The sequence below is a fragment of the Staurois parvus genome, unplaced genomic scaffold (genome assembly GCF_062004578.1).
Source record: "Staurois parvus isolate SC_StPar_1 unplaced genomic scaffold, SC_StPar_1.0 ptg000358l, whole genome shotgun sequence".
NCBI lineage: Eukaryota > Metazoa > Chordata > Amphibia > Anura > Ranidae > Staurois > Staurois parvus.
The window spans coordinates 3,480,249-3,501,070 of NW_028318154.1; the positions used below are offsets into that span (position 1 = coordinate 3,480,249).

The window sequence follows — 20,822 nt, forward strand, 5'->3', positions numbered from 1 at the left end:
AGCGCAGCACTTTATTCACGTTTATTACAATTTTTAGCAAGATCAAAGTTCTTCTTTAAAGTTCATTGAAAGATTATTTTAGAGAATTATATTGTCTTGTATACAAATGTCAGATGATATTGTGCCTAAAGATTTTATCTCAGTGACTTCACTATATACATTTTTCCTCGTGTTATGTTTTTTTATTTCCATTCTGTTTTCCTGAATACTGAGGTCTTCACTTTTAGCCACCCATTTTCATCTTCTACAGCCCAAGGGGTCCCTCTTTTTCAAGTTCCAAAGTTTGGAGGTATGTACAAACAAGAAATAAATGGTTTCATGATTCTTGAACTATAGTGAGTCTTCTGACTCTTCTTTGGACACAATTCCTCCTGCAGCTAACTTACCTATATTCAGGGCTAGGACAAGGGGTGGGCAGAGAGGGCACATGCTCCAGGTGCAGTTGGTGTAATTATGGAGTGGGGGGTGCCTGTAGCTTAGCTGAGCATCCAGCTGCTGTCCTGCTGCAATCACCAGTACCTGCATCATCCTCATCCCTTCCTGCCAGTCATGTTAGTCAAATGAGCCAGGGAAGTTTCCCCAAGGCTCCTCCTGATTTGCCCTATGAAAAAACATGAGTAGCAGCTTGGGAGGACATATATCTTCTGCCCCGGCATTGAGGCACGCTGTATACACAGTCTGAGGGCTGTGCGTGGAGCAAATGACAGTAGATATTGATCGGTGAGAGTAAAGTAAAGTAGGAAGGAGGTAGAGAGGATTTGTGGTGGATGGGGGAATTAGGGGTGGAAGAGGATTTGTGCTGGAGGGTGGATTGATATGGGGGGGATTTTGGAGGGGAAGAGGTTTTGTACTAGAAGGGGGATGGGGGGAGGATTTATTGGAATAGGATGGAAAAGATTTGTACTAGAAGGGATTTGTGCTGGTGCACATATATGCAGATTGAATGCGGTTTGAACTGCATCCAATCCGCATGACATGTGTAAAAACATTGCTCCCTATAGTGCCTGTTCACATATGTCTGGTAAACTGGCATTACAGATTCAGTGTGGTTCGAAAAAGAGTCATGTACGATTTCTGTGCAGTGCCTTCAGGTGCAGATTACAAGCTATTGATTTCTATAGGAACCATTTCTCAACTGCATATGTCTGAAAAAGATAAAATCCTGAGCTAATCCTGTCCTGAACCTGATGTAAACCTGACAGGAACCGCTGAACAACTACTGTATCAATTAGCTGTGAAACCTGAGCTTCAATCCGCACTGCACATGTATGAATCAGCTCTTAGGGGAGAGGATTTGTGCTGGAGGGATGGAATGGAGGGATTTGTGCTACACTTTTTTCATTTCATTTTGTACTCCTGATCCCTAGGGTACACTCCTGTTCCCTGCATTCTGTCCATTACAAACTCCTGACCCCTACTCTCTGTGTGTTTTATACTCCTAAACCCAGCACTCATTGCAGCACTCTGTGTGTCACGCAGTCCTGACATTTGAACTTTTTCCATTATACGCTCCGGACTTCTGCATTCTGCTTTACATACTCCTGCACTATATACACCATAGTGTATATTTCATACATTTCACCAAAGTGTTCATTGTCTCAACAGTTACTGATTGCTGAGGAACCAAGTTCTTCTTTAAGGTAGGCTCAAAGTGTCAGCTCTCTGTCTGTTTTGGTGTGCACAAATCATACTGTATGCAATGGCAGTGGGTTTTTTCTTAATTATTGTGCTAAGGTTTATAAGTGTTTGTAATCCTACATGGCAGTTTGCCATCTGTGCCCTGGGCGCTGGATGACCTTCTCCCGCAATATCTATATTGGCCAAATTGCTCAGAATTGGTTAGAAGAGAGAAACAAACAAGGAAAAAACTGTTCTCAGATGGTGATAAACATAACTGACCTGCATACATTTTGAAAGAAAATGTTATCCTTCATTTGGGGGCTAAAAGCCCTAGGGTGAAAAAACGCATCCTATACAGTCCAACAGGGACGGTCTGGGAGTCCCAGAACTAGTCAAATAGTTCTATCTGGCTCAACTGGCACGCCTATTTTGATTTAATAAAGAGAGGTCTTGTTCTTTGTGGGTGTGGGCTGAGTCACGCTCATGTCCAGCCAGACCAATATCACATACGATGTGGCTATCATTTAAAGAATGACCAACAGTATTATGACCAACTTTGTTTATTTTCCTTGGGTCATGGGATAGGTTGTCCGGGGTTTACAATTTCAAATCCCTTCATAATCCTCCGGCTCCACTTTTTTGGAATCTGGACTTCACCTCTGGCCTCACCTCCCACTCCTTTGAATGGGGGATCAATAAAAAGTTTTTGCTAATTGCTGATTTATGTGACCACAAGGGCTTAATAACATAGCAATACTAAATAGAAAAATATCAGTTGCCGGATCAACATTTTGGATATAACATCAATGACACCCATGGAATACTTGTGTAATACTGTAAATATGACAAGCTAAGGGGCTACATATCCGAGATATATTCTATTTAACAACTACTTCTGTGAAACAATCTTACATGCTGCAATGGGAGAGACATCTGGGTGAAACTTTGGAATTGGAAAAGATAGCCAGGTCCTAGAGGTCTATTGTAAGACCATTTGACCTAGTAAAGACCAAACTGTCCTGGATCATGGTAAATGAACGCCTCTCAGTAATATTGCATGACAAAGTTACGTTGTTGGAAAAAACTTGGAGCCCCTGGATCCAATATCCAATGGGGATGCCTTAGTTTAGACAGTGCTCAGGGTATGGAGGGTTGGCACGTATTTTCTTCTATCTTTTTTCTTTTCTTCATTCTAGTTTTCTCCTGTCTGTCCTTTCTTTGTGTGATGTCCCCATGTGAGTTCTACCACTTGGGCTACAAGGAGAGTTTTCTGGGGACTTTGAATACAATTTGTGTACATACTTGATAAGTTTATATTCAAAATTTAGCTCCAATACCTCATTTTGCTATTTCATTGTAGACCGTGCCTTGGTCTTATCGCTATTCAGTTAAGTGAAGTCATCTTGTTTATTGGTGTGCTTGACCTGTTACATGCCAAGGCTGTACAATGCCTTTTCTGTGTATACAGCTAGGTTTATTGGAACCTTGGTCTATAGCAGTCCCCTGTTACTCTATCTATGTGTTTTTATATGTATGTTTGTGGAGGCATGTGGCAAAAAATGGTCAGTTTGTAAATGTTGAAGCTTGGTGCTGTCCCACCATACCATGCTACCAGTGCCATGAACGCCATCATGGCAAATACAATCCTGTTTCCTGTAATAAATCAACATCCCTCGTATCACATCTTAGTGTAAACTGGAGAGAATATTGAACAAGTATGTTCATTCTCCACATGCCTATAGGCTGTAAACAGTGAAAATTGTAGTAAATTTTTGGCCTAAAGAAGAAAGCTGTTTACACAGAGAGATATGTTCTTGCTTGAAACGGCACAGCAAGCTTCTGTGCTATGTGTAAGAGATAATTAGCCCCAAGTGCTCACCTACCCTCTGTTCATTTCCATTTCAAGGTGGATGCCTTGCTCAACAATCTAGAGAAAACTACACCCTGCTATGTTAAACAGAGAACCTCCATAATTGTCCATAAATGCAGCATAGCAAATGTCTTACACTGGGAAAATGTGCCTGAAATTGCTTCCATTTATATACCAACCCTAAAGATACACTTGACATATTCTGTGACCCCTTTTAACCAATTTTCAAGGCTTGAATATTTTTCTCATTGCCATTTTTTATATATATTTTAAATGATAGATTTTATGTTTTAAATGTCTGTTCATCATACAGAACTTTATTATGCTAAGGACAAGCTCACAGTTTACTCTGCAGGGGAATGTACCATCAGTACTCTTTGTTAGATTTTTTTTTTTGCAAATACAAAAAACAAACAAAAAAGCATACCAACACAATAACACTTACATATAGTAATTACTCTAGTGTTAATAGCAGTTCCACAGAAATCTTCACTTCTGTCTCAGACAAAAAGTCATGAATAATCATTCAGCAATTTTGTTTTTCATCAAAAAAGAATTCAACCATCAATTCCACATTTGCAAAACTTAAAGTGGAATTAAAATAGAAATTTTAGAAAATGTTGACAGGCTTGGTATTTATAGTAGAAAAGACTCTAGTGGTCTCTTCTATCATTAATGCTTCTCTCTGTCAGCAGTAATGTGCATTGAGCCACGTATGTACAGCTCAGCATACATTAACGACACCAATCTGTGCTGTGATGAAGACTTCCATGCACATGTGCGGGAGTGACATCATTGTGGCTTGGCCATTTATGTGGCTGAACAGAGCAAACCTGGAAGAAGATGGGGAAGGTGCAAACGTCTGGGACCAGCTGGAGCAGTGCCAGTCCAGTGCTAGAGGGCTTCATTTGACAGGTAAGTACCATAATGTTCTAATATACTAGTACATTATGGCATAAATCTCTTGGGAAGACATGAAGACATAACAAAATAGCAGAATTTATTTGGATTTAAGGGGCATTTTTTGCTCTCCTAAATAAGCTGTTAACAAGGCAGGAAAGAATTTAACAAACCCTCTCACTATGGTATCATTGAATAAACCAAGAGTTTGCATTTAATGGCCAGTAATGGATCTAAATAAAGCAGAAATCTAGGCAGATATAAAAGACACAGGTTAATGCAGCTCTGAATTTCAATAAAGTGGTATTAAACCCAAAAACAATAACTAAATATGTTGCAGCTTTAAAAGTGACTCCACTTTTGTTGAGAAAAAACATTCCCCTACATACATTGCAAGGATTATAACAAACTTTGTTGCGGATTCCAACCTTTTGTTATTCTGAAAAGAAAGCTGTTTGTTTTTCTGTGTCCATGTACTCAGTGAATCTGTATGGGAGTGTTTTCTTAATTATTAATCAGCTGCTGCACCTGCAGGGCTCCAATGAGGAAATTGGCAAGGTCTGCATTGCTTTAATCTCATTTCCCTTTAGGAGTATCTCACCAAAAAATGAAATTTTTGTTACAGGGGATACCTAAAATTTGACTTCTTTCTTTTGGCAGACTTCTGGGAAAATCAGTAAGTCAATCACGCAGGAAACAACATTTTCATGGGGTGTTCTGTACACCATCTGTGTACAGAATGCCTCCAGGTAGCCATATTGCATTGCATCTTACAGAAAATTACAGCACTGCAGATTGAAAAGGAAAGGTAATGTCTGAACACACTCAATTACAATATGACTTAATTTGCAAATGTATACACTATATTATTTTTTTATTTGCTATTTTTTTCCCATGTAAAAGTGTAGTTACCCTTTAAATGTGGTGGCTGAATTAGTTTTCTTTTTTTTAGGCTTTTTTTTACCTTTTATTTTCACCTGGTGATAAAACCACAAACACATTTTCTTTCTTAAGCTGACCCTACACTGATTGAAATTTGGCCAGTTCAGCGGGGATTGACTAACTTTTTATTAGCATTTGGCACTTTGATCGACTTCTGTCTAAGGGACATTTTGGAAAATCTAACTCCTTCAGTGGCTGCAGCAACTGATTAGTGTATCCTGACAGCTCTGGAATGCCATTGTCAGAATACAATGTTCTGGCAGGGGGAATTCCTCCATCCACCTCATTTGTATGGATGGAGGAATCTGTTGGCTGAATAGAAAACAGTGTATGGCCAGCTTTAAAGTGTCTCCAGAGCAATACAAAGCAGCATGTTTCTCTAGTAAAACACACACAGCACACATAGTAAAACAGCACACAGTTAACCTTTTGATCGCCTCAGATGTTAACCTCTTCCTGCCCAGTGTCATTATCACAGTGTCAATGCTTTTTATTAGCACTGATCACTGTATTAGTGTCATTGGGATGTCAGTGGCAGTTAGTAAGTTCCCCCCCAGTGTCAGAATACCCATCACAGTCCCGCAGTCCCACTATAAGTCGTTGATTGCCGCCATTACTAGTATAAAAAAAAAATCTCCCTGTGCCTGTGTGGGTTTCCTCCGGGTACTCGGGTTTCCTCCCACACTCCAAAGACATGCTGGTAGGTTAATTGGCTCATGTCTAAATTGTCCCTAGTATGTGTATGTATGAATGTGAGCTAGGGACCTTAGATTGTAAACCCCTTGAGGGTTAGGGACTGATGTGAATGTACAATATATATGTAAAGCGCTGTGTGAATTGATGGCGATATATAAGTACCTGTAATAAATAAATAAATTTATGACGAAATTTGATTTTTAAAATTTTTTTATTGGATATGTTTTATAGCAAAAAGTCAAAAATATTGTGTTTTTTTTCAAAATTGTTGTAGTTTTATTGTTTATAGCGCAAAAAATTAAAAACGCAGAGGCGATCAAATACCACTGAAAGAAAGCTCTATTTGTGGGGAAAATAGGACATAAATTTAATTTGGGTGCTACGTTGCATGACTGCGCAATTGTCAGTTAAAGTAATGCAGCGCCATATGGCAAAAAATGCCCTGGTCAGGAAGGGGTATAAATCCTCTGGAGGGCAAGTGGTTAAGCTGTATGCAGGGCTACTTGATACCTAATATCGACATGTGTCATATTGTGTACTAATTATTTTTTCCCAAAAATCTACATTTAGAAGGTGAAAAGTAGCATCAGACCTGTTCCTTCTATTTTTAGAGAATCCCACAATGAGCTGTCTACACCTGAATGCCCAGCGCCACCTGATTTTCCAGTCTGCTATGACTTTCTTTCATGTCCACTGTATTGTCCTGCCTAATATGACTGGATTATGCATTTATGAATTTATCATACATTTTGAAAAAAAGTAGGAGGTCAAGTAAGACCCTCCTGCATAGATACATAATACCAATGAGGACACAGTAGGACTAACACTAGGTAACTACATATAAAAGTGTAAATGCATCATGTATAGTAATGTCATTGTGCTTATTGGACATCTACCCCACCCCTAAAAAATGAATCCTTTAAAAACACACTATCTAGCTTACAAAAAAGTCCTATCTTGAGAACAAGCAATTCAGTTTAGTAAAAAATGATACCTACCAGTCTCAGTTTGGGGTCAGCAAGGCTAGCCCCTGCATATTCCATGTAAGAGGCAAACCCTTCATTAAGCCATATATCGTTCCACCACTTCATGGTAACAAGGTTTCCAAACCACTAGATTAGAAATAAAACATGAAATGACAACGGCTTGTATGATCATGTGCTGCCATCACAAGGTAAGTGAATTTATTGCCTTAAGGGTCAATGCACCCCCCCCCCCCCAAAATTAAACATTCTAACAGATTCTTTTATTTCTCAAGGACACCAGTGGCAAGATTTCTTGCACACCTTACAGTGGCCTTCATAAGGAGTTTCACTATGCCTATTGGATCTCTGGTTAGAACCACCAGTGCTAAAATTGCAGTAGTCTGCTAATATTTGATAGGATAATGGGATGAGTTGTTAGCTCTTCCTGATACTTGTGAAGTGTCTCCCCCTGAATTCCTTATTTTTGAGTCAAAAGATGACCAGTTATACCCTTCGAAGAATCTTGCTTTATTAACAGCACAAAAGCACATGGCACAATCTATTTTCTATCATTGTTTCTTTACTATATACAGTGAATATAAAAAGTCTACATACCCCTGTTAAAATGTCAGGTTTCTGTGATGTAAAAAAATTAGACAAAGTTAAATAATTTCGGAACTTTTTCCACTTTAAATGTGACCTATAAACTGCACGACTCAATTGAAAAACAAACTGAAATCTTTTAGGGGGGGAGTAAACATAAAAAAAAAATGTGGTTGCATAAGTGTGCACACCCTCTTATAACTGGGGATGTAGCTGTGTTTAGAATTAAGCAATCACATTCAAAATCATGTTAAATAGGAGTCAGTGCACACCTGCCATCATTTAAAGTGCCTCTGATTAACCCCAAATAAAGTTCAGCTATTCTAGTAGGTCTTTCCTGACTTTTTCTTAGCCGCATCCTACAGCAAAAGCCATGGTCCACTGAGAGCTTCCAAAGCATCAGAGGGATCTCATTGTTAAAAGGTATCAGTCAGAGAAGGGTACAAAAGAATTTCCAAGGCATTAGATATACCATGGAACACAGTGAAGACAGTCATCATCAAGTGGAGAAAATATGGCGCAAAAGTGACATTCCCAAGAACTGGACATCCCTCCAAAATTGATGAAAAGACGAGAAGAAAAATGGTGTGGGAGGCTGCCAAGAGGCCTACAGCAACATTAAAGGTGCTGCAGAAATATCTGGCAAGCACTGGCTGTGTGGTACATGTGACAACAATCTCCCGTATTCTTCATATGTCTGGGCTATGGGGTAGAGTGACAAGATGGAAGCCTTTTCTTCGAAGAAAATTATCCAAGCTCGGCTGAATTTTGAATAAACAAATCTGAAGTCTCCCAAAAGCATGTGGGAAAATGGGTTATGGTCTGATGAAACCAATGTTGAACCTTTTGGCCATAATTCCAAAAGATATGTTTGACACAAAAACAACACTACATGGTGGTGGCAGCATCATGCTTTGGGGCTGTTTTTCTTCAGCTGGCACTGGGGCCTTAGTAAACAGAATTATGAACAGTTCCACATACCAGTCAATATTGGCACAAAACCTTCAGGCTTCTACTAGAAAGCTGAACATGAAGAGGAACTTCATCTTTCAGCATGACAACTACCCAAAGCATACATCCAAATCAACAAAGGAATGGCTTCACCAGAAGATTCAAGTTTTGGAATGGCTCAGCCAGAGTCCAGACCTGAATCCGATCCAAAATCTATGGGGTGATCTGAAGAGGGCTGTGCACAGGAGATGCTCTTGCAATCTGACAGATTTGGAGTGTTTTTGCAAGGAAGAGTGGGCAAATATTGCCAAGTCAAGATGTGCCATGCTAATAGCCTCATACCCAAAAAGACAGTGCTGTCATAAAAACAAAAGGTGCTTCAACAAAGTATTAGTTTAAGGGTGTGCACACTTATGCAACCATAATATTTTAGTTTTTTATTTTTACTTCCCTCCACCTAAAGATTTCAGTCTGTTGTTCAACCGAGTTGTACAGTTTATAGGTTACATTAAAGGTGGAAAAAGTTCTGAAATTATTTATCTTTGTCTCATTTTTTTACATCACAGAAACCTGACATTTTAACAGAAGCGTGAAATCTTTTTATATCCACTGTAAATGGAAAATCTACAGGCATTGTATGCTGAATCGTTTTTTTGTTATTTTAATCGTTTTGATTTCCATCTTGTTAAGTAATACCCAGTTAGTTGGTTCCTTCTGCACTGGGAACTGTGATACGATGTTCAGTTAATGTATGCATGTAATGGATGTATTTTTAATTTCACTACTTTTTGTAACCTTTTCCTTTTGTGCCTTGCATGGCTTTTGAATTACAACTAATGTATCTGTATCACATCTTACTCCCATTCTATATTCAGGTGTAACATGTAACATGTTACTGCTGCAGCTGCCCCCATACCGCCGAGTCCCCACTATGACAGCAAGCTGGGGATCTTCTCCTCACACCTGCTGTCTCAATTTAAAAAAGGTTTGTCCATGTGGGTCTCAGCCCATCTGCCCTTGCATTCTTTTATAGAATTCTGTGAATGAGAAACTACAAGTACCATCAGCCTTTGCAGCTTTCTTTGCAGCTTTTGCTTTCTGTCTGTACGAGGTATGGGCAGACAGCTTACACTAACAGTCTGCAAGAACTCTGCATTGCAGCAGCAATCCACCGATTGTAGGTGGGATGGTTTACAGGCTCCCAATAAAAAATAATACATGTACATTTTTTGCCTGCAAAAAGATGTGCATTTATTTATTTTTTTAAAGGTGAACGTATCCTTTAAAATGAGCCTATTTTCTAACCCTACATGGGTAAAATACAAGTTCACTTTAAGTATATTAGAACCAATGGTAAATATTTAATGTATCTGATGAAATTATGGATGAAGGTTTAAAGTGTTTGTAAAGTCAATTTTTTCCTTTTACAATAACAAACATGTTATAATTACCTACTCTGTGCAATACCTGCCCTGATCACCCCCTTCTCGGGTCCACCGTCCAACACCAATGGCTCCCACTGCTCTCAGAAAAGCCTGTGAACGCAGGGAGAAGAAGAGAGAGCCACTGCAGACGGACACAGTACTGGATCAAGATCAGACTCAGGTAAGTATAAGGGGGGTGAGGGGCCAATACACAAACTGAAAGTCTTTTTACCTTAATGTACTGAATGCATTAAGTTAAAAATGTTTAGACTTTACAACCACTTTAAGTCTTTACAATTAACTGTATAACCCTTTCTATTTTTATGTCTCTAACCACATCTACTTCTGATGTTCCTGGCTATCTCTTTTGACTGCACTACATATACAGAATGCTGTTGTGGATAGTAGGTAACCATAGTTATGCAAGCTTTTAATATTAAAACAAGTCTGGCCAAAGCCACATCTTTATTGGCAAAAATTTCTTACTCCAGATACCTTCTTTTCAACATATAATCTTCAGATTCACACATTTTCTTCCTGTGACCTTGATAAAATTAATGCTCATAAGCCATATCTACACTATGTGTAGTTACTCATATTTCAACTCAGCAGTTACTAAAGATTTCAACTTGCTGTGTAATTTTACTGATAAAGCAATCAAAAGAGACATATGACTTTTCAAAAAAACAAACACACATACTCATCTAGGTGGATGCAGCATTGATCTGATATTTTATCTGTCCCCTGCTTCCTCTAAGACTGAGAACTGAGTAATCAAAGACCAATCAAAGGGATCAGTGAGCCAGTGACTGGGGCGCTAGGCTGTGGAGGGGGCAGAAGCAGCTGGCTCAAGCTTTCATCAGCGCCCTGACAGGCTGAACCAGCTGCTGCTCTGGCATTTGGGTGGATCCCAACATCAAAGTCAGGATTCCTCCAGAGCTTAGCCATGCTGAGTAACATCAGCTAATTTTAGCCAGTCACAGTCACCGGTTCTCTGCTCACTGAAGACTGAGAACTGAGCGATCAGCATTATTTGATCACTCAATTTTCAGTCTTAGAGGCGGTGGGGGACAGATGCAGCATTGATCCAATGCTGCATCTGTCCCCCATCTCCTCTAAGACCTAGGCAAGTATATGTGTTTGTTTTGTTTTGAAAAGCCATACTTATCTTTTAAGCCAAAAGTTGGCTTGGGAATTGATTTCTTCATATTGCAGATGGATGTTGATTGCCATTCTGCCAGATTTTTAGACCGAACCAATCCACGGGCAATGTATGATCACATTCTACCATTACAGCTTTATTTCAGTCATTCATCATCCATCCATTATTAAGACTCCATAACAGCATAATTAAAAAAGATATGGGACATTTTACCACATGCCTGGTGTCCTATCTCATGAGCAACAATCAGAGAAGTCAACGCTCTAGAAGTGCTGAATTTTTGGTTTGGGTTATACATCAGTGAGCTTTCTTGAAAAGTAATTAATCCCCAATTTTCCATTGCACCAACACCAAGGTCTGGCATTGCTACAAAATCTAGAAGAAAAGAAGACAAGGGTTCATCTTTACATTACATTAGGTCTCTCCGATTTCCCTAAACAGCATGACTGGAAGACCATCTTATTTTATCCAATATCCCTGATCCAATGCTTGCAAGTACCAATGTGATACCGTACACGTCCAGGGCCAGAAGTTACTTCTTTATATTTAAAACACACATACACAGTGCCTTACATTTTTTATAGATTAAAAAGAATACTCTGCAGGCAGCAAAAAAATGTAAAGTCCATTCTGTCACAGGGGATGACAGTGGGAGCTATGGCTAGGTGTGGACTATATTTGTAGGTCCTCAATGCTTTGGGTTGATGGGTGCGTCACTATCTCTGGCTGGAAATGTTTGAAAGTGAAACTGAAGGCTGGTGTGGCATTAGTGATATGGAATTTGGTAGACAAACATAAGACAAAGGTGTCAGTGCAATTTTCACCACAGAAGTCTGGCACAGTTTTCAGAATGGGGCTTTTAGAGTCAAATTTAAAAATCTAAAAATGTGTACAGTCTTACACTGAATGTGAAATCTATCCCTAAGCTTCAACATAATCCTAATGGTTACTCCTACATTGACTTCCACCCTCCTGATGTTCAGATGCAAAAGAAGTAAGGGGAAATCACCTGTTACCAGAACAAGTGTTCCCATGGGAAGGTTTTTCCTCTACTTCTGTTTTAATGACAACTTAAAATTTAGGATTTTTCCCTCAAGTTGTGTTCCAGTGACAATAGTCACCAGGTCATTTAGAGTTGGTGAATCTTTCTAAAGGGGACAGCGACAGCAAACCCTTGACCATCCTATCCAAAAAAAACAAGTTTGACTTTAGATACACTTTCATTTTTGTCCAAATCCCCTCTAAACATTACCCCTAACAAATCCTAATATTATCTGGCCTGCACCTAATACATGTCCAAATCCCCATCAAACGTTAACCTTTAACCTAACAGTTACTGTTTAACCCTTAACATGTACCCCCCCCCTTAACATACTAAGCTTAGCACTTAAAGCATACCTGTAATTTTGCCTATTCGAGTAGAGTGACAGATTAAACAAGACAAAATGTATTTCCCAGCACACTCAAGCTAGCCGGCAAAAAAAAAAAACTCTGTCTAAAAATTTGCATTAAAATAGAAGTTTTAAAGCTACACTGTCTCATCAAGACCCCTCTGTATAGTGTGGTCCTAAGTCTAGTCTGCGACAGTCTCCATGTTGGAGCATATATAGCAATAGATAAATGAAGGGCGTGTATACCTGGACAGTACACATTCCTCCTTAAAGGTGCAGGGACACACCAGAAGCATATCAGAGCACAATGGCAGCTGATTGCATTCTAGGTGTCCACATACCAACACAAGGGACAGATTCTCCATAGCCCTTACCTGCTTCTTCTGATGCTTACATTTACACTGCTTTCCTGCAGTTTTGTTTGCCTGTCCAGCCCTGTGATATACTCATTAGTTCTGGGTATGGAGCATGTATGGAGACCTTCCTCCAAAAAATGCTTGGCATCTGAGCAGATCAAAACCCTGAAATGTGAGGGGAAGGTCAGTGTGTTGCTCCAGACACAGAATGTCATGAAGCTTACACAGTGCTTTTAAAGTAATTGTAAAGACTTTTATTTTCTTTTACATTAAAATAACAAATATGTCATACTTATCTGCTCTGTGCAATGCTACTGCACAGAGCAGCCCCAAATCTCCTCTTTTGGGGTCCCCCACCAGAATTGTTCATTCCTCTTCTTCTCTGAGTACTCCCATAGCAAACAGCTAGATATGGGGACATTGTTAGGGTAAGCCAGGTTGTGTCTGTCCATAGACACGCACAGTAGGACATGGCCCCACCCCCTGCTCCCTCTTCACGGGATTTGGCTGACAGCAGTGGGAGCCAGTGGCTCAAATAGTGGAAGGTTTTTTTTTTTTACCTTAATGCAGAGAATACATTAAGGTGAAAAACCTTCTGCCTTTAGAACCACTTAAATTTAGACCTCCAGGGGATGAAAAGGCTGGCAGGGAAGTATAGGAAGTTAAGTATCAGTGGGGGCTGTCAAGTGGACCTGTTATTTTGTCATAAAATAACAAACATGTTATACTTACCTGCTCTGTGCAATAGTACTGCACAGAGTGGCCCTGAACCTTCTCCTCTAGGGTCCTCCGCTGGCACTGCCCGCTCCTCTTCTTCTCTAAGCTCTCCCTTTGCAAACAGCTTGCTATGGGGGCACTTGGACAGGTACACTCCCAAGCTGGGCTGTGTTTGTCCATGGACACACACAGCTAGGCTTGGTCTCACCCCCCTGCTGACAGCAGCAGGAGCCAATGGTTCAGACAGTGGAAGGTTTTTTACCATAATGCAGAGAATGCATGTAAAAAAAACTGACTTTACAACCACTTTATTCAGGATTCCAGAAGATAAAAAGGCAGGTAAGAATAGGGAAAATAAGGATCAGTGGGGACCGTCACGGCAAACTATTATTTGATCATAATTTTAACACTTAACCCCATCCTCCCCCTAACCTTAACCTAACATTACTTTAACCCCTAAAATGCATACTTATTAGTGCCAAAGTTGTCCAGCATCAAATCTTTACTGTCTCTACCCCAAGATGTCACAGCTTCAATAAACTGACAGCCAATAGCAATTGATTTAAAAAACATTACGGCTTATATCATAATCTACTGGTAATACATGAAGGACCATGCTCACCTGTTTTCTGCAGTGGATATGAGACATTCAGAAAATCCTCCATAAATGAAAGCATTGGCCCTGCAATGGCCAAAGCAAAGTTTGCATATCCCTTTTGTATTACTTCCTTCCGCGCCCAAACTCGTATCTATTGAAAAAAAAGTAAAATAGAGCATTACAATATTGTAAAAGCATGGATATAATAAAGTACAAATAAATACATTATTATTATATAGATGGCAACAGTTTTTGCAGCAACATGAGGGCAGACAGTAAAGTTAAAATACAATTCAATACGGGAGGAATAAGAAGGCCCTGCTTGTTAGAGCCTAAAATGAAAAAGGGAGGGTCAAGTGATACAAAAGTTAATAACTGTGAGGGTGGGCATATTTTCCCTGTAGAAGACTAAAATATGCTTCTTTTTGTATATTGTGAATGTTCTAACTATATTAGCCTTTTGACTTCTATAGCATTTTTTAATAAATGACTAATATTCATTAATCTATGTCAGATAAATATTACACAGGCACCCGAAATTCGTCCCTGAGCAGGAACATGTTTTTTTAAATAAAATGTGAATTATATCTTGCTGTGAAGGGTGATAATGCTGACGGTTCTAGAGTATGATACATAGGAGCTGTATTTCTTTATGCTGCATTGACAATGTATGAAGTGTCATATGTACAGTTTATGAACCATTAGGTGAAAAGCTAAGTTCAAGTCGTCCCAACAAAAAGCTGAGCTTGCTCATGAATGAAGAGGCGATATGACTTGCCTAAATGAGTTACTGCTAGAAATAGACCTTTGCCACCCATGTGCCCTGTATATGTGATAAATGACACACAGAGCTCATCCATATTAGCTCCAAAAAAGAGGTTCTATCAGGAAATCAGTCCTGAGCATGATGTGCAGCCAAAGCTAAAGCAAGTGTATGTAGAAGGGCCCCTCAGGGCTGCACACATGCAATGCTTTGTGGCCATTGGAAAAATGAAACCATATGTTACAACCAGTGGGTGGCACCGACGCTGAATGTGACTAATTTAGGTATATGGGGTCACGCCACAACCACCCTGCAACCCCATATAATGCACATGGTTGTGGCATGCTGGTTTAGCCTTTTCAGGGTTAAAACATTCTGTGAGAAAGCAATATCTGTCAAATGCCCTCTAAAAAGCAATCCACTTTGGATCACTTTACAAACGGATGGCAAGGGCTGCCGCAGCCAGTAAGAGCCCATAAGCTAGGCTCAAATCTGTGCGGGTGCAGGAATATGTGTAGGTCACACACATCTCTGCACCCACATACAGCCGCACAAAAAACACATTGCTTTAAAGAAAACAAAGGGGAGCGACATTAGCTCTTAATGGCACCCCCACACACTGAAAAACGTGGTATGGTTCTTTGCATATGAAAACACATGGTACAAAAGCACCATGCAATTTCCATTCAGCTGTATTGATGCAGAAAAGGCAGGCACTGCAGCCCATTCAGTCAATGGGCTGTCATGCAAACATGGCATGCAGAGCTGCATAGATGTGAACCAAGTCTATATGTTATCCAGCTGGAGTTTAAATCTACTTTGAAAAAAAATGTTCCAGTTAATAAACCATACATTTTATGGAATGTTAAAGAATGCATATCTATTTTTCATGCAATATATCCAGACATTAGCCAAAGAATAATTAACAGGCGATGGAAACTATTCACATAAAAAAAAATCATGTTTACTAAATCATTAGACATCAGGACAAATTCTAAACTGAATAACAATTGCACTATGTTTGGAGGATTGCAAAAATACATCTTCAGTAATATTTTTGATGTAACAACCCTTCTAATATTTTATACACTTGAGTTGGGACTGTTTAAAGTGGAACTTCACCCAAAAGGATAATGCAGGCCATAGATGGGGAGAAAAACGGCAGATTTTTCTTTTAAAAAACGAAAATTCGGTCGTTCAAGCGGCCGACGTTACCATCAATGGTAAAAAAAATCGGCCGATTTTCATCCCTTCTACAGCCGGCAAAAAGTGTCCCTGCAGAGAGCTCCGCTATTTCTGACAGTTCTCTGACAGTTCCTTCACATTTACAGCGGTTGAAACATTGTATCTATTTGTTTCCATTTAGGATACAGATGTTTTTATTCAGAAACAAATAGATACAATGTTGCAACCGCTGTAAATGTCAAAGAACTGTCAGAGAACTGTCAGAAATAGCGGAGCTCTCTGCAGAGACACTTTTTGCTGGACTGGAATTCTTCTTATTTTCATCCTACTTCTTCTTCTTCATCCTCATCCTCTTCTTCTTCATCATCCTCATCCTCTTCTTCTTCATCCTCATCCTCTTCTTCATCCTCATCCTTGTCTTCTTCATCCTCATCCTCTTCTTCTTCTTCTTCATCCTTATCCTCCTCTTCTTCTTCTTCCTCATCCTCTTTTTCTTCATCATCATCCTCATCCTCTTCTTCTTCATCCTCATCCTCTTCTTCTTCTACATCCTCATCTTCTTCTTCTTCCTCATCCTCGTCCTCTTCTTCTTCTTCTTCTTCATCCTCATCCTCTTCTTCTTCTTCTTCATCCTTATCGTCCTCTTCTTCTTCCTCATCCACTTCTTCTTCATCATCCTTATCCTCTTCTTCTTCTTCTTCCTCATCCTCTTCTTCTTCTTCTTCTTCTTCTTCTTCTTCATCCTCATCCTCTTCATCCTCATCCTCTTCTTCTTCTACATCCTCATCCTCTTTTTCTTCTTCCTCATCCTCTTCTTCCTCATCCTCTTCTTCTTCTTCTTCATCCTCATCCTCTTCTTCTTCATCCTCATCCTCTTCTTCTTCTTCTACATCCTCATCCTCTTCTTCTTCCTCATCCTCGTCCTCTTCTTCTTCATCATCCTCATCCTCTTCTTCATCATCCTCTTCTTCTTCTTCTTCTTCTTCTTCTTCATCCTCATCTTCTTCTGCTTCTTCATCCCCATCCTCTTCTTCTTCATCCTCATCCTCTTCTTCTTCATCATCATCCTCATCCTCTTCTTCTTCTTCCTCTTCTTCTTCTTCTTTTTCTTCTTCTTCATTCTCATCCTCTTCTTCTTCTTCCTCATCCTCATCCTCTTCTTCTTCTTCCTCATCCTTTTCTTCTTCTTCTTCTTCATCCTCATCCTCTTCTTCTTCATCCTCATCCTCTTCTTCTTCTTCCTCTTCCTCTTCTTCTTTATCCTCTTCTTCTTCCTCTTCTTCTTCTTCTTCTTCATCCTCATCCTCTTCTTCTTCTTCTTCTTCTTCTTCATCATCCTCATCCTCTTCTTCCTCATCCTCTTCTTCTTCTTCTTCCTCATCCTCCTCCTCCTTCTTCTTCTTCTTCTTCTTCTTCCTCTTCCTCATCCTCTTCTTCTTCTTCTTCTTCCTCATCCTCATCCTCTTCTTCTTCATCCTCATCCTCTTCTTCTTCTACATCCTCATCCTCTTCTTCTTCCTCATCCTCGTCCTCTTCTTCTTCTTCTTCATCCTCTTCTTTTTCTTCTTCATCCCCATCCTCTTCTTCTTCTTCATCCTTATCCTCCTATTCTTCTTCCTCATCCTCATCCACTTCTTCTTCTTCATCCTCATCTTCTTCTTCCTCATCCTCTTCTTCTTCATCCTCATCCTCTTCTTCTTCATCCTCTTCTTCTACATCCTCATCCTCTTCTTCTTCCTCATCCTCTGCTTCTTCTTCTTCTTCGTCTTCATCCTCATCCTCTTCTTCTCCTTCTTCTTCATCATCATCCTCTTCTTCTTCATCCTCATCCTCTTCTTCTACATCCTCATCCTCTTCTTCTTCCTCATCCTCGTCCTCTTCTTCTTCATCATCCTCATCCTCTTCTTCTTCATCATCCTCATCCTCTTCTTCTTCATCATCCTCATCCTCTTATTCTTCTTCTTCTTCCTCTTCCTCATCCTCTTCTTCTTCTTCTTCATCCTCTTCCTCTTCTTTTTCTTCTTTTTGTCTTCCTCTTGCAGGTCACTGCTCATGCGCAGATTTTTTATCGGCAAAATCGGCCGATTTTTTTCCAACTTTACAGAAAAAAAAAACGGCCAAAATACCGAAAAACAGCCGACCAAATAGCCCACTAACAATCCGAAAATCGGCCGATTTTCGACCCATCTATGGCCTGCATAAGTTCTGCTTTTTTGCTTCCTCCCCCCCTCATCTTGAACTTTTTAAAAAAACTTTCTTTGGGGGGTGGCAGCGGTTATCTGGTTTTTAAAGGTACCCACTCCCACTCCTACACATACAATTGTCTGGGCGAAAAGCTTTGGCAAGGCATGGTTTGGTGTGGCTGGGTCTGTCTATTGGCATCTGATTATGCTGGCTGTGCTGGTGTCGTCTGGACACCGTTTTTTGTAAGTGTGTTTAGTTTTAATAAAGCAACGATTTTAGGAGTCACTGCACCATGAGCTTCTGTTTTTGTATATTCCGAGTGGCCATTCCAACACCCTTTGAATAGGATGGGATATGAATGAAGTGGATCTACAGAGTCACAGAGTCTCCTGCAGAGTATTGCTCTGGGGTTAGAGGAGATCGGTTTTTCCAAGCCTACAGATCATTGCTCCCAGAGCAGAAAAGCGCTTCTGCTGGTTTATAACATAATCAGCATATTGTTCTGGTGAGTTTATTCAGTTTATTTGGTGGTGGATACACTTGGTGGATTCCATTGAATTTTCTTCATCTTCACTACTAAATTATTTTTTGGGGACTTTATGATTGATTTAACTTTGTTATGATATGTTTCGGGATCAGTATGATTTAGATATATTTTTGTTACGGACACTTTTATTTCTTTATTCTTACATCTTTTACTAGCACAGTCTGTGTATTTTTGTATCTAAAGGCGTGGTTTGCTGAGATTGCTCTGCAATCTTGTTGTGCAGCAGAATTGTGGCGCATTTAGGGTGTTATTGAAGGATAATGGCACCCAACCACACGCAGCGTGTTTTGTTGCTATTGCCAAGTTATTTGGAAACCTAAATCGTGAAAGGGGCCTCAACCCTTTCGTAGGTCTTAAAATTCAGACAAGGCAACATTGGATTTCAGATAGAAGCGATCAGGTGGCTGTGCAGATATCCAATCACTTCCATGGACCCCCAGAAATGCCGCTCCCCCCCCCCCCCCACATCACGTTTCCCTGACTCTGTCATCCTACTTGCGGGCCCAGGACCTGCATGTCAGGTGTTGCAGGATACAGGGGAGAGGAACCAGCAAAAGTCTATTCACTTATCTCTCCTAGCTATTAAGAACCTAATTTAATAGAACCCTGATGTCTCAAAGAGAACTTGTCACTATAAATATGCTATCACATAGAGGACATAGATCACATAGAGGTAAGTAATCATATATCACATAGATGACATTGATCACATAGAGGTAAGTAATCATATATCACATAGAGGACATAGATCACATAGAGGTAAGTAATCATATATCACATAGAGGACATAGATCACATAGAGGTAAGTAATCATATATCACATAGATGACATTGATCACATAGAGGTAAGTAATCATATATCACATAGAGGACATAGATCACATAGAGGTAAGTAATCATATATCACATAGAGGACATTGATCATATAGAGGTAAGTAATCATATATTACATAGAGGACATAGATCACATAGAGGTAAGTAATCATATATCACATAGATGACATTGATCACATAGAGGTAAGTAATCATATATCACATAGATGACATTGATCACATAGAGGTAAGTAATCATATATCACATAGATGACATTGATCACATAGAGGTAAGTAATCATATATCACATAGAGGACATTGATCATATAGAGGTAAGTAATCATATATCACATAGAGGACATAGATCACATAGAGGTAAGTAATCATATATCACGTAGAGGACATAGATCACATAGAGGTAAGTAATCATATATCACATAGAGGACATTGATCATATAGAGGTAAGTAATCATATATCACATAGAGGACATAGATCACATAGAGGTAAGTAATCATATATCACGTAGAGGACATAGATCACATAGAGGTAAGTAATCATATATCACATAGAGGTAAGTAATCATATATCACATAGAGGACATTGATCACATAGAGGTAAGTAATCATATATCACATAGAGGACATTGATCACATAGAGGTAAGTAATCATATATCACATAGAGGTAAGTAATCATATATCACATAGAGGACATTGATCACATAGAGGTAAGTAATCATATATCACATAGAGGTAAGTAATCATATATCACATAGAGGTAAGTAAAAAAAAAAAACTTAAATTAAATGTACCCCTAAGCACTTAAACATGCCCCCTCAAAAAAAACTTTGCACCTCCCTGTGTCCCCATGTACATACACAAACATACATACAAATGTAGCGCCAAAAACCCTATGACTAAAAGCTTTTTGCTCGAAACGCGTCAGAGTCGGGCTGCAGCTGTTTGACGCTAATACCGCCGGCACCACGAGGAGTCCCGGCGGCAACTTTACACTGGGTCAGTACTTCATTTTAATTTTATTCCTTGCATTGTACCTGATTAGCATCTGTTTGTGTGTGGGAATAAAGTATCCTAAAGACATATTGCACTACTGGCCTCCTCTGTTTTTTCTGAGC

General features: G+C 39.6%; 1 protein-coding gene across 1 annotated transcript in view; it reads right to left on the minus strand.

Annotated features, from left to right (window-relative positions):
• The window catches only part of LVRN (laeverin), a 202,497-nt gene that overhangs the window by 58,372 nt on the left and 123,303 nt on the right, over positions 1–20,822 (minus strand). The window contains exons 4-6 of the mRNA XM_089684834.1: positions 14,220–14,346; positions 11,354–11,508; positions 7,027–7,140 (exon numbers count right to left, since the gene is read on the minus strand). Coding sequence (XP_089540960.1) covers positions 7,027–7,140; positions 11,354–11,508; positions 14,220–14,346 — 396 coding nt within the window. The remainder of the gene's footprint in view (positions 1–7,026; positions 7,141–11,353; positions 11,509–14,219; positions 14,347–20,822) is intronic.